This window comes from Platalea leucorodia (genome assembly GCF_965183815.1).
Source record: "Platalea leucorodia genome assembly, chromosome: 14".
Lineage (NCBI taxonomy): Eukaryota > Metazoa > Chordata > Aves > Pelecaniformes > Threskiornithidae > Platalea > Platalea leucorodia.
In genome coordinates, this window is record NC_138836.1 from 5,538,216 (window position 1) to 5,552,969 (window position 14,754).

General features: G+C 45.5%; 1 protein-coding gene across 2 annotated transcripts in view; it reads left to right on the plus strand.

Moving 5' to 3' along the window:
- RPTOR (regulatory associated protein of MTOR complex 1) overlaps positions 1-14,754 on the plus strand; it is a 161,218-nt gene that overhangs the window by 91,560 nt on the left and 54,904 nt on the right. For both annotated transcript variants that reach the window (XM_082326775.1, XM_082326776.1), the window contains exons 12-17: positions 3,339-3,422; positions 4,885-4,995; positions 11,489-11,563; positions 12,194-12,259; positions 12,905-13,096; positions 14,377-14,517. In XM_082326775.1, coding sequence (XP_082182901.1) covers positions 3,339-3,422; positions 4,885-4,995; positions 11,489-11,563; positions 12,194-12,259; positions 12,905-13,096; positions 14,377-14,517 — 669 coding nt within the window. The remainder of the gene's footprint in view (positions 1-3,338; positions 3,423-4,884; positions 4,996-11,488; positions 11,564-12,193; positions 12,260-12,904; positions 13,097-14,376; positions 14,518-14,754) is intronic.

A 14,754-nucleotide genomic window follows, 5' to 3' on the forward strand; every position in this document is an offset into this window, starting at 1 on the left:
CTATAGTCCATTTACAGCTTCAACAATATCAGGCTCTGCTGCCTCCTCTTTTGCTCTGAAGCAGCAAGACTTCTTTGCAGAGTAGCACATCTTTGTTGTTTTCTCCTGTAGTATCTCCTCTTATATGCCAGCTCTGTCAGGCAGAGACTTTATCTTCTCTCTGTTTTCAGCAAGTGGAAGTTACTGCAGTGTAAATGGTTTGGAAATGGCTTCTTTATCTGTCTGGTACAGCCTGGAAAGTGTTCCCTTTAATGTGATGCTGAAATTTTGCTGCAAGAACATAGAAACAAGTCTCTGAAGACCATGCCTGGAAGGAATGTGGAGTTCTGGTAGGCATTTGCTCAGACTAGCCAAAGTTCATATGTGTAAAGGAGAAGTAAATCCAGGGGAAACATAACACCTCACTTCAAATAATATTTTATGGCAAGGCACATACTACAATTGTCATCTGCTCTTGCCCTCTCCTCCCCAGGAGTTTGTATTGACAGAAATATAAACCCTCGTCAAGGTAGCTGTGGTCTCTTCTCTACCAGGCAGCAAAAGTCTTTCTGTTTAAAGGAACACGGTGCCAGTCACTTGTACATGGATATGTGATTTCTTTCACTAAATGTGAGAAGACTCACCTTCCCTCTGTTAGCTACCAGCTTGCTTTGTGACTGACAGCACCATCAATCTCTGTAGGACCAAATCTTAATTTCCCTGAGCCTCCCAAGCCTTGAGAGATCAGTTGGATAAACAGATGTATGGTTTATCTGTCACTGCAATGGGAGAAGGCAGGCTTCTACTCTAGCACCAACTTTGCTGCTTTCCAGTGAATTATTTGGCACTAGAGGGCTCTGCAGGTAGCTTAACCTTGCAGTGGAATTGAGAGGTCACCTGGCAATGGAACCTGCTTTCTTTCCTGGAGAAAAATTGAGCTAGGACAACGTAATTATTCTTGTAATTAAAGCGTATTAGTTGTATAGTGGAATAAGATTGCTTGTTAACAGGTTTGAGATGCTTTGAATCAGAGACCAACTGGTTAAGAGAGGGAAGGAAGCGCGTTTCGGACCCCTTTTGAGTGTCTTTTTGCTTTGACCCCCTGGGAGCGCTTAGACTACGCGGCTGTAGCCTAACAAAGGTTGATTCTGTTTTCCCATTTTGGATGTGCCTCTGGGTAAGGAAGGTATTTGAGGGCCGGGAGCATGATGGCAGCCATGCAAAGCTTGGATTTGTCAAGGACAGCGAGATGGTCCTTTGTAAATGGCCTTTGAATTGACTTCAAGCAATTGCTTTCCATTTTGAATTCTTGCTGTGCATGGGGCAGACTGGACACAGGTGGCTTTCTGGTGCAGAGGAGAGAGAAGTCATCAAAGAGAAGTTAGCGTACGCACAGCCTGAACGAGCCGGAGTAGCAGCTGCTTGGTCCTTGGGGCGGTACCTCCTGCCACGCGATCTCCAGTGCACATAGCCAAGAGCAGCGCTTACTCCACAGAAAGCCCTGGGGAGAGCACTGCCGCACTCCCCTTCTTCCATCCTGCATTTGCTAGGAGAGTCCCGCTAAAATGCGGACTGTTACTTCTCAATTATTCTCTTGACTCCTGGTTGATCTCTAACTTGCATGCGTGGACGTAATTAGCTTCCCTGTCTTCTGTTTAGGAATAACGATGGACAAATGTCAGGGAGGGATGGGATGCAGTGCTGTGTGCATATAGCGGCACAGCGTAGCGATTTCATAATTTCAGTAGAAGTTCATAAATTGTGCATAGACTCCCCACATCCGCATCCAAGTCTCTAGAATTTGTGTCAGTTTTGGCTTCAGATTATTGTGCAAATCAGTTTGGAAGTGGGAATATGAAAACCTGAGAGACACTGATGGGTTTTTTTTGTTTTTGAAAATAATGCAACGGAGCTTTTAAAATAAGACACAATTTGATTTGGTTAAAGGTTCTTGTGGGATGCTAGCAGTGTTGGGATGTGGTTTTGTATCTTCACCTGGAAATCCTTTTCAATTACATCCATTTTTTTTTCCCAGCTATGACAGAATTTGTGGATTTACTTGGTTTTTTCTGAAGGTGAGATAACAGCAGGGTTGTCAAATCTGTATGCCTCCCATGTCTACATAAGCAACCCGCACCTAACATGTTCCTGTCTGTTGTTTCAGCTGCCCCAGCTTCTACCACGCACTGGTTTCTATGACTGCTTTAATCTCAAACAGCTGCCCCTGTTATTCCTGTGCTGGGCATCTTTAAAGCACGTTGTTAATCGCGCCAAGTTCTGTAGTAACTTTATGGAATAGGCTGGTGCCAACTAGGGCAGGATGAACAAATCCTTTCTCTCGTGACCTATCCTGAGGTCTGAGCTCCGATATTCAGAGGTGAAACACACTCTCCCTTGTAACCATCTTTTTCTACTGGACTTTCTCTGCACAACTTCAGTATCTAGTATCAGTTGTCCGCAGTATGAGACCTGAGCCAAGTAATTTAGTTATTCTTCAATATTAAACATGAAAAATAATTTGAATATGCAGCGTGGAAAAACACGGAGAAAGGGATGGAATTGGGGAGCTAAATCAACGAGTCTCTTTCCCTGAGACCGACCCATGCTGAGGGATGTTACTCAGTTTAAACTGAGGATTAAACGTTGCATTCCTATATCTTACATCTGTTAAGGAGATTAAGAACTGAAAGTCTGTCTGTTAATATTTCACACCAGGGTAGGTATAAGCCAGTAAACTACCACCTCATTATCGTTGTCAGACTCCGTTTTAATGAGATTTTTATTAACGACTAATGTGACCTTTTGCTTCCCTCTTAAGTCTCTTATATCGATTTGCCAAGGAAAGCAAAGCCTCTTTTTCTGCTTCTGAGCTGTTTTGAATAATGGGAGGCTGGGCCTTTTGCTCACCTTTGAATCCTTCCTGCAGCTACAATCGTGTTCCTGCTTTACTGGGGAAAGGCAGGTGGTATGATGAGAATATTTGAAATCCATAGGGGCTGCTTCCATCTAGCAGAGCTATGCTGCATAGAAACGGCTACGCTTGAGAGAAAAATTAGCAGAGAGCACAAGTGGAGCAATGATGTGGACGGTGAGGATAACGGCATTCCTAGGAAAACGTTTGCACGTGTCTGCAGAAACGTCATGAGGGAGAGGGTTATCAGGAGGGGCAGTAACCCATGGTTGACACCGTTCAGCGGGGTGAAAGTTTCCAGCAGTCAGGGTTTGTCTTCCAGCTTTTTCCTTCAGACCATCAGTTTGTTCCAAGTCACGTAACGATCCTGAGGTCCTCCTACACGTGCTCTGCAGTCACGAGGATTTTTGTTCTTTTTAGCAATAACCGTTATCCCTCTCCCCTGCAGGTGCTGCTGAGCCAGGTACATCGGCTGCGAGCTCTTGATTTGCTGGGAAGATTTTTGGACCTGGGTCCCTGGGCAGTTAGCTTGGTGCGTGGATGTTGCATATTGTCTTGTAAAAGTCTAGTTTATCTCAGTATAGGCGATAAACGCAAATGATGATTTATGGAAGGAAGATGTGGAAAATATTCCCCAGGTTTAACAAATGACCAGTGTTTTATGCATTCGTGTGTGAAATGGAGCAAGCATCCCTAAAAGAAAAGTGGTTTGTATTAATCAAAAAGGCCAAATAGCTGTTCGTTTGCATTACGACAAAGAGGGGTTCCTTGGGAATAGTTTAGTGTAAAATATTGTAAGGGACAAAACAGGAGGAAAAATCTGGGACAAATAAGAAGGTTTGTCATGTAAAATAAATGACAAAAAATAGCACATATGTTTGTCATCTGTGCTCTCAGCTTACTGGCTGCATCATTTTCTTGTCTTCCTTTATCTGTTTGGTCTCTGGATTTTATAAGCTCTTCTGAGAACATGGTAGCTGCCTTCTGCATTTCGGAAAGTGGCTAGCACAGTGCAGGTAATAAATAAGAATTAAACAGAGGCGCAGTTTAAAACACTCTTGTAAATGGAGCTATTTGTTGATAAAAGTGATGAAGGCGAACCACCAGCTGGTCGTGGAATAGCTCGATGATGGCACTTTTTAGTGGTTTTCTTTACCTTCCTCCTTCATCTCAGCCAAGACTCCCTTCTGCATGCCTTTGCAGACAGCTTAGCCCTCAGTGGTAGGAAGAAAGTATGCATTAAAGGTGATTTTGAGACCTCTGGATTATGAACTTCTATGAGGATCGAAATATAGCTGCAGGTCAGCCACGGCGGCCTTTGCTCTGGCTATTACGTGCTTTGTAAAACTCGTTGGCTGTGTCACTGGGTGATGCTCAGCTGCTGCCAGGTTGGGTGGGTGGTAACCCCCCGGGAGCCCGGCACTGCAAGTGCAATGCCTCACCGTACGTTTCCTTTACACCGTGCTTTGGGAAGAGTATCTGCAATCACGGTGGGATTCTCAAAGATTTAACGTGTTGCATGTCCTCCTGTGAGCACAGTCTCTAATCCCACAGAAAAGGCTTGGTAAAAAGTCTGTGTCAGGCGAGAGGCCTGTTTAATTTCCAGTGGGAAGCCTGTAATTATTGAGCTTTTGCAATATGTTTACTTGTGAGAGCAAATGGCCCCATCTGAGGAGTGCGCAACGTATCGTGAAGCATAAAATAGCGCAGGCTGTAACGAGTAAAAGCTAGTGCTAGATTAACTCTGAGTCTCTGTGGACCAAATGAGTCTGAAAATATCTGGTGACATCCAAGATTAAAGTGAGCAATAGACAAATACACAGGGATCCCCTCTTTACTAGAAATGTATGAAATTGTTTTCTACCAGATTTCTCATCTGTGTCGTTAAATATGCCGCATCTTCGCAGAGCGCTCGGTCCTGCCCCTGCGCGGTGCTGCCTTTGCAGTAAAGCCGAGCCGTTCACAAGGGTTTGCTCTTCTCTCCGGCTCCCCAGGCCCTGTCTGTTGGCATTTTCCCGTATGTGCTGAAGCTACTTCAAAGTTCAGCTCGCGAGCTGAGACCACTCCTTGTCTTCATCTGGGCCAAAATTCTGGCAGTGGACAGTGTGAGTACTTCTGAACTTGGCTGTTTCTTTTGGGTTTCAGCAACATGCCTTTTTTTCCCCCCCCCCATTTGCTTTATCCAGTTGCTTTAGACTTGAGATTTTCTCCTTTTCAAAAAGGCTCTGTATTGTCTGGAGACCAGCATATTATCTCATTAATTTATTTGACTTGTGTGAAAGCTAGCTTCTGAAGCTTTGTGAACGGGAAACCCCCATTAAGGTGCTGACACTGGGTAGGTTGGCTGCCCGCCTCTTCATACCCGCGTGGGATGAAAGTGGGTTTGCTCTATTAATGCTGCAATGTCACGTTAATATCTCCCAGTTCCTGGTTCCCCTTTGGTTCTAGGGTGTAGGTGCTCTAGGTAAAAGCCCTCAGATCTCGCTGATTGCATCTTTATTGGGGAAGATAGTGCCTTGCTTGCTGAAGGGGCTTAAAATGCACTCATACCTTCTGTCACATATTCCCAGGTGACAGCACGCATGCACACACTCGTACTCTTCCTCAATTTGTTCACTTTAGGTTGTTATCAAACTTGTTTTGCTCAAGACCATTCCTCTCGGTTGTCAAAACAGGCTGGGGGTAGTCTTCAGACACAAAACTTTTCTAGAAATAAAGCAAAGGTAATTTTTGGTGACTTTAACTTAAGTCCTGCTCCAAGTCTAATACACGTGCTGATGCATCGAAGATGGTTGCCATAGAAGTATTCACCCCCCAGGGAAGAGAGGTTACTCCTGTCATGGGTCCATGATTCTGATCTTCTCTACAATATTTTGGCACCTTTAGGGATAAGGTTTAAAAACTGAGCCCTGGTTTTTAAAGATGGCCTTAACCAGAGCTCTGGTTTGTGGGTTTTTTTTAATAAATAGTTAAGCAGGTAAGTAATTGTAGATAAATTTGTATAGTCATATATATGATTCTGTGGTTTGTGGGTGCAATTAGTTGAGCAATGTAAAATTATTAGGAGTGGTGTGCACAGTTAATTGCAGGCATGATTATAAGCCCATATGAAACTGTCTGAGCTGCTTGTAGAAGTTGGATCTTGCCTGTTTGGGGGTTTGTTTTTGTTATATCTCTTCCATTTTGGTATGGAGAATAATACTAAATTTGTTGGAATTTTTCCCCACTGTTGATCTAGCATTGTCAGGTTTAGTTTCATAAGTATATTTTCATTAACATCCTAAGAGGATTTTGGAAAGCAAAGAAAATGAAAACTATTCATCTTAAAGCTACTCTTGAAAAGCTTATTTTTGATGCATGCCTCTCCGTGGCTGGCACTTCAGCCCCAGGTACGTTTCAGAGTAGGCTCATGTATAATTTACGCCGAGTGTCGTGCCATCCTTCACTTTCTCTGGTGGTGAAGCCAATCTGAGAGGGCTCTTTCCCCCTTATCCTCTCCTGCCACCATCAGTATCGCTCCCATGCTCTGTTTTAGTGCCCCACTCCTTTGGTAGGCTGTGCTTTAAAACAGAACAGCAGCAAAAATACTCTTAAATTTTGTATTAGGATTTCTTTCCGCTGTTTCACTCGCTAGCTCCACAAACAAGTGGTGCAAGTGGGAAGGGAGGAGAGGGCAACTTCAGCAGGAAAGTGCAACAAATGCTGCCGACGGAGGGGACAGGCAACGGCTCGAGTTGTCACACCATAAAGGGAACAAATATGTCGTCATATCAGAAGCTAAAAGAATACTTTCTTGTTATATGCTAAATATCAGTACAGATCTCTCTTCCCTCCTCTGCTGACACAAGGTTTGGCCGTGTATGTTTGAAACAAATTCAGTTTCAAACAAATTTTAACAGAAACCAGTATCGCAGCCTGCACGTCGTGTGGATTCCAAGTTCGCTAACACTACAGCCTGCTCTGCTTCCCCAACCCTCTGCATTTCCAGAGGGGAAATTTATTTAAACGAACCACAAGACGGGTATCTGCATGCTCCAGGATGAGAGATGGTCTCGTAGTGTTTTGGTTGATCCAGCGATGCAGCAGTTTATGACCTGAGCCGTGGGGAGCACGCCGCGCCGCGTGTCAGCATCGTTTTCTCAGAGATGGCCTTTTGTAAGGCTCGGAGAGGGGTGACAACTGCAGGGGCACGCTCTGTGAGTACGAAGGCAGGCAGTCCTGCTGACCGAAGTAATGCAGTCATTCCTTGTTAGGCTGCATGGAATCACTGCAGCGTTAGTGCCGCCTGTGGGGCGGGGGTGTGGGTCTGAGGGTGCCATCCTCTGCCCGCGCTGGGCCTGCACCTACCTGGCTCGAGTGGCTGCTGCCTCCATCGCCCAGGCAGAAGCCATTGCCCTAGCACGTGAGAGCGTGTTTATTTTCAAACGTTCTGCCAGATAATCTTCATCCTCGCGATAGTTGTACGGCACCGTCTCTCTCCTTCATCGGCTGTCCCCTGTACCTGTATTTTATTTGGTTTCAGGAGACTGTAGCTGATGTGAAATTACTTTCATTAGGGCTGGAGTTCGGCTGATCGCTCGTTCCTCTTTGCATTTGGATGTGACTGAGAACAAGTCACATAAGACTTGCTGGTGCCCTGGGGAGCAGAATATCCTGCTAAGATAATATTTCTGTCCTGGTCCCTCCCTCTCTTTGGGCAGGGAGGCAGAAGGAAGGTGTTCTGACGTGAAATAGCACTGTAATACGCCATGTGTCTGTTCAGATGATACCTTCAGTAAGCATGGTATGCTGTGAAGAATTGTGTTTTGTCATAAAAATTACAGGATATATCAATGTTATCATAGAAACATTGCACCTCACACGGAATTGTTTGTGTGTGATGTATAGGTGTCCCTAATAAGCACTGGAATATTTAGATTAATCTGCTTTAATTCCACGTATAATCGGATGATTTTTCATAGGATATTCATTGAGGACTCTAGGCGTCTCTGCCTGAAGCCTGCTGGAGTGTTTTAGACAACCCACCTGCAGAGCTGCGTAGCAAGCGATGGTTCACAGTTGCCTGCTGTAGGTATCTGGCAGGTATAGGTTGGTGTAGGAGTAGTGTTGTGTGCTGCCCCATGGAGACGGCTGTAACGCTTGCAAATATAGTTTAGGTCAAGAATTCACTACCTGCTAGATTGATAATGTTTGGTAAACAGCACCTTCGAAATCTTGAGTACTTTAAAGGGGAAAAAAATCCCGCTTGCCCTGTGATAAGGATTATAATGAGGAACTTAAGCAAGACCAAAAAAACCTGCACATTGAACGGTACTGAAAATGTGAATACTACTAAAGCGGGACAGCGAAAAAGAGATCTTACCATTCCAAAGAATTGGCTGAAGACAACAGAAAACAAACATTTCTCATACTTTTTAAAACAATGGAGTGACATAAATAGCATGCTTACTTTCCAGATGTGTCCTCTGTTGGCAGGATTGTGACTGCCATTTCTGATCTTATGATCAATACAAATATTCAAATTAAGTGTTCCCTGAGGATAATTTGGCAAAGCCCCCCACCTGGGGGGGGTGAGGGTTCACTGACCGGCGCGGTCGCCCAGGACACCCCTGAGCTGTGGCAGTGCCGCTGTATTTCAGGAACTTGTGAGGTTTTTAGGGGTAAGCTACGTAGCACATATATTAAGGAGAAAGAGGAGATCTGTGCTCTAGTCCCTCCCCAGCACTGGGAATTTTATGTAAGTTCTGAACTTTCACACCAAGCCTGCAGCTTGTTTTGGTCACGTTGTATTATTATTCACAAGTGTAGCTGTTTATTCCTTGAGGAGGAGGTGTTACTGATGCTGGCTTTCCATATTGTTCACAGGATCTAAGCAGGGAGGGTTTGAGCAAGTGTGCTGGCTTTATAGAATCATAGAATCATCAAGGTTGGAAAAGACCCTTAAGATCATCGAGTCCAACCGTTAACCTATCACTGCCAAGTCCATCTATACCATGTCCTTGAGCACGACATCTATCCGTCCTTTAAATACCTCCAGGGATGGAGACTCAACCACTTCCCTGGGCAGCCTGTTCCAATGCTTGACCACCCTTTTGGTGAAGAAGTTTTTCCTAATATCCAACCTAAACCTCCCCTGGCGCAGCTTGAGGCCGTTCCCTCTCGTCCTATCACTCGTGACTAGGGAGAAGAGACCGACCCCCACCTGGCTCCAGCCTCCTTTCAGGTAGCTGTAGAGAGCAATAAGGGCTCCCCTCAGCCTCCTCTTCTCCAGACTAAACAACCCCAGCTCCCTCAGCCGCTCCTCACCAGCCTTGTGCTCCAGATCCTTCACCAACTTCGTTGCCCTGCTCTGGCCACGCTCCAGCACCTCGATGTCCTTCTTGTAGCGAGGGGCCCGACGCTGAGCACGGGATTCGAGGTGCGGCCTCACCAGTGCCCAGTACAGGGGCACCATCACCTCCCTGGTCCTGCTGGCCACACTGTTCCTGATGCAAGCCAGGATGCCATTGGCCCCCTTGGCCACCTGGGCACACTGCTGGCTCATGTTCAGCGGCTGTCAACCAACACCCCCAGGTCCTTTTTCGCCAGACAGCTCTCCAGCCACTCCTCCCCATGCCTGCAGTGTTGCATGGGCTACGTTATAGACGCTGCCTCCCTCCCTCGAGCCTCAGGTATTTGAGTAACGGTGGTAGCACAATAAATGTAGTGTGAAGATGGGCAGCCTTCTCTTTGTTGGTGTCTGTTTGCCTACATTATAGCGAAGAGATTGGTTTTTGTAAGGAACAGACAGTATTCACGCTGAGAATGAAAAGGGGGGAAAAAAGGAAGCCTGGTTTTTGTGCAGCGTTACACAGAAGTCAGGAAAGCCTCTCGTAGCTGCAGCCTGGTGTCAATCCATTCCCTCTGCTCTTTGGTCTGCCAAAACCAGCGTCTTTGCTCCCTTCAGCAATAAAATATTCTCTTGCATCTCTGTCTTGCCATCCCCTCTCCTTTCAACAATTAGTTCCCTCCTTCACCTTCTATGCCTGATAAAAAATACATGATCCTGTCTCTGGCATGAAGCATACAACAGAACCACAGTCGCAGGGGAAACTGGTTGCCAAGTCAGTATTTCCTCCCTTAAATTTTCACTTTCATAGTATGCATTCTTTCAGTTTGACCCTAATATGTCAACCTGACGCCTGAGTTGGTGTGTTAGCAAAAAACATGGTGTGTGCCATGTGCTTCACTGCTGATACTACCCCAGGAAAACCTGCGTTATTCTCCTTACAGGCTTCTAAAGACAGCGGAGTTGCTCGGCAGTTTTTGATGGTGTGTAGTAGGAGATCATGCTACTAGACGCTACTGTCGTACTGATTTAATACATGTTAGCACTTGACCAAATAATACAGCGATTAGTCTTGTTTGTGCAGATGAGTTGAAATCTTCTTGTCAAAATCTGGTCCTGCCTAGGCGGGGGATTGGATAGAATATAAAGAATGAATATAAAGAATGAATAATTCCTTCTCCGCCCCCTGCCCTTACAGATTTACTGGTAATCACTCAGTGATGTGGGTCACTCCGAGAGAAACGTGTGCTAGATTTCTTGTGCGCAGCAGTCTCCAAGAGTTGTCCTGCTCATGGGAGATGGTACTTTAACATTCACAAGACTCTCTCGCATCCTGGCTGCCAGGCTGAGCTGGAAAATCAGGGGAGTCCTCCTGGGGAGGAGTGTGCTATCAAACTGCACCTCCCATAATCATGGGGAAGGGGGTGCTGTGTTTATTAAAGAAGCCTCGTGCACCAGACTCGCCCAAAAAACCTCCCTGGCTCTGCAGTCCTGTGGGTGAGACCGGGTGGGCAGCCGGGGGGAAGAGGAGGGACCCCAGGAGCATCCGCAAGAGCCGCGTGCTTGGCAGCCAGGAGTGCCCACCGATGTCTGAACACGCAGCGCAAGCTGCTTTCTTGACTCTTGGTAGCTAGCGTGGGACCAGAATGTCCTCTAAAAGGAAAGGTCAGGGCACTTAGTCCCTGCCCGGGGAACCTTACAGATTTGACCAGGATTTTACACTAGTTACGTAGATACCTAACTGTACAACTAGAAGATAGTGAGCAGCAGTTATCAGCAAACTTGATCTGTAGTAAGCTAATTGCCTTGACGTGGGGTTGGAAATCAAGTGGAGAATTAGACTAGGAGCTTTTAGAAGTTCTACTCTTACATAATTTTTATTCTGGTAAATGTAAAAAAAAAAAAAAATCAATCAGATTCCTCCCCAGTTTTGCCTTTGGTGGCTCTTAAATAGTGGTGAAGGTTTAATGTGGGACAGAGATGTCAAATTTAACTCTTCTAAGCAGGAGGTCCCGTTTTCAGCTACTTTCTGTCGTGTTGGAGGGTGGCAGAGGGTTCCTTGCTTTAGACGCTGCTCTTCCCTGTCGGCCCTTCTGCTGCGGGGTGGTTGGTTGCAACCTTGATGGAGGGCTTGTGCTTTATTTTGCTTCTCAAATGAAAACGAGATTTGCAAAAAATGATTAAGACATGAAATATTCATACATCGCTGGAGGAAAAAAATATTTTTATGTTATTGTACTCATTGTGTTTTTCTCTGTCTCATTTTTCAGTCGTGCCAAGCTGACCTTGTGAAGGACAACGGTCACAAGTATTTCCTTTCAGTTTTGGCAGATCCTTATATGCCAGTAAGGACAAGTCATCTTTTAGCATTTGCTTAGCTTGTCTTAGCTTATCTGTTGCTGTTCTGCTGCAGTTGGTGCTAACGTAGGGCTGCTTCCCACCTCCATCTCCTGTGCCCCCCCCGCTCTAGGGAGGGAGTCATTGCTGAGCTGTGGAGTCAGTGACCGGGGCAGTTAACAATGCTCCTGCCAGGTTGCGTGATAGAGACAGCCAAACCAAACCAGAATTTGCAAAAACTCGTTTGACGTTACGTTAGCGCGGATTACGCAGCGGTGACGGTGGGAGCTGGGGGCTCCTGGGGGCTGGGTGCAGAGGCAGCCTAATTGCGCTGTGACTGCCGTAATTCCCTCCGCAAGAGTTGTTTTGTGGTTTCCTGCAATAGGTATTTGTATGCCTCCTCCAGAGCAATATATGGAGGCTGGTTGGGAGGATCGTATTGGCAGTCTGATGAAGTGTCTCAGGTGTAACTAGTGACAGGACTGGATGACAAGAAAATTCTAGCTCTCTTTCCCCTCTCTTGTTCTTTTAATGTGATACAAACTGCACTTAGAATAATCTCCTGTTTCAGAAAGCATGGGATATAGTTGTTCTCTGACCTGTTTTCTAGATAACAATTAGTTGTATGTTGTTTTAAGGCTGAACACAGGACAATGACTGCTTTTATCCTGGCTGTAATTGTTAACAACTACAACACTGGACAGGTGAGTCCTAACATCCTTTTTCCTTTCATTCCCTGCTACCTCTTCTCTGCACTGTGCCTTCACTTTGATAAAAGCCTCCTGGCTTGCATTAAAGCACAACCCTGAACTGGAAAAATGAAACAGAAGATTGCTTTACATTATTTTTCTGTGGATTAAAAGAAAAACTGACCTGGAGGTGTGACAAACACATTATGTACCTGGCACCTGGAAGCAGAGGTTAAGGACACAAGTCACTCGCCAACTACCCCTCCAGGCAGCACGCCGGCGTGCTATTAAAGAAATAGTGCCTAGTTCCTGTCAAGTGGAAACTTGATGGCTGTGATAAAGTTCTTGGGAAGGGTATATGGAATGAGCCATAAACCTTGGGGCTCTGACAGGTGCAAGGAATATTTCCAATGAGGAAAAAACAAGCTTTATGCACTACAGGAAGTATTTCTAATGCTCAGGTATTTAACTAGCTATAACAGCATGTAGTTGACCTTCTCTTCATGCTGCTTCCAAATGGTATTTTATAACAAAATCAGTATATGACCACTGAATAATTATTTTCTCTTGATTTCCTGTCTATTTCAGAAATAATCTTTTTCTTTGATGATGAGGTGGGAAGCTGTCATCCAAAATAAATTGCATTGATTTGTGTTTTAGGAAGCATGCCTGCAAGGAAACCTGATTGCTATTTGCCTGGAGCAGTTAAATGATCCGCATCCTCTTCTGCGTCAGTGGGTGGCCATTTGTTTAGGACGTATTTGGCAGAACTTTGACTCAGCAAGGTGGTGTGGTGTGAGAGACAGTGCTCATGAAAAGCTCTACAGTCTCCTCTCAGATCCGATCCCAGAGGTAAAAATCCAACTTTTTAAATAAATGCCAGTTGAATTGTCAGAATTCTGACAGGAGGGCTACAGAAATACTTAAAAAACCCGGGGCTTTCAAGAGCTTTACGATTGCGTCTGGTTCAAAGAAAGATCTTACTGCTATTTCTTCAAGGTGGTGTAAATCATCCAAGCCCTGCAAGAGAAGTAACCAAAGAAATGCAGGGGGAGTTCATACAGCCCGAAAGCGCTGGAATCTTGGCACTGGAGTTCCATGGGTTTTGCTTACTTGCATATCAGAAGCTTGTTAAAAATGCGGTCCCAAAAGGCACTGTGTGTTGCAAAAAACCCTCTAGTCTTTTTGGCCCAGTATGAAAACTGTTCTCCTCCTGGTATGTGTGAAAATGCATCTTTAATTGAACGTGTTTTACCTTTGTGACAAACTGTCCAAGAGAGAAGCGATTCTTGTGCAGAGCCTGGCTGTGATTGACAGAGCCTGTCAGACCCCGGTGAAATTACATCGCATGTGGGAGAAGCAAGCCTGGAGATAAACACCATTGCTAATGTGCAGCGATTAGAGATTAGATTCCCCTTTGCATTCAGTCCTTCTGTCCTGCATCCTCCGCCTCCTTTCTCTGGCCCCGTCTTTCCCCCGTTTTATAACCAGTATTTGTGGGAAGGTCGGGTCGGCTGTCCTTACGGTACACCCGCACCTCTCTTTGAGCAGCCAGCGCGAGCGTTTCTGCTCTGTGAAGCACATCCTGCCGTTGCCGATTCCACCGTATCCCCACCGTTTGCAGTCTCTGCCAAGGCAGGCTGTAAGATTACCAAGCCATCTGATCCCTCTGTTCTTTGTGTGATCTGGCAAAGTTTACCCTGATTTGAGCTGCTGTCTCTTCTCCTTTTCTTTTTTCCGTCGTCTTCTGCCTTTCCGTAAGCCCTTATCTGATGACTGTAGTTCAGCACTCTTATTAAAGAGATTCACATCCCAACAGTAACTCCCTGTGTACCTTATTCCTGGTAATTAATATTCTAGGCAACGTCAACTGGAAAAACCACCCACGGGAAGGTCACTGAGTATTCTGGGAAATTAAATGTACTCCTGCGTGTGTGAATACTTAAAACTCAGTGCTTTGCTGAATCTGTTTTGGTTTTTACTCTCCAAGGGCTTCCGTTTAGCCCTCACTGTTTACCTGACACAATAGTCCAGGTTTCCAGAGATGCCATTTGTGGGGATAAAAAAATCCCACTGGCAAACTTTGGGCTGGAAACAAGAGGAAAATAATAATGAATGTTTGTGTGTCACAGGTTCGCTGTGCTGCAGTCTTTGCGCTGGGAACATTTGTGGGCAACTCAGCTGAACGGACCGATCATTCCACCACCATCGATCACAACGTAGCCATGATGTTGGCCCAGCTCATCAACGATGGGAGCCCCATGGTTAGGAAGGTACGGAAAGGATGGCGGTACGGAAGTTTGGTGGCTTCGTGCTGATGAGTTCTGCACTATGCCTAATCAGAGCGTGCATTATTTAATAGACTTTTCAATGAATTTGACTCATTTGGAAGTGTCTGTTTCACCGTGAAGTCTTTTAACTTCAGTTCCTGCTGAGAAGCACCGCGCACGCATGATGACACCGGTGAAAACAGCATCATCATCCCACTGCTGTGGCTGAAGGCTCAGCAC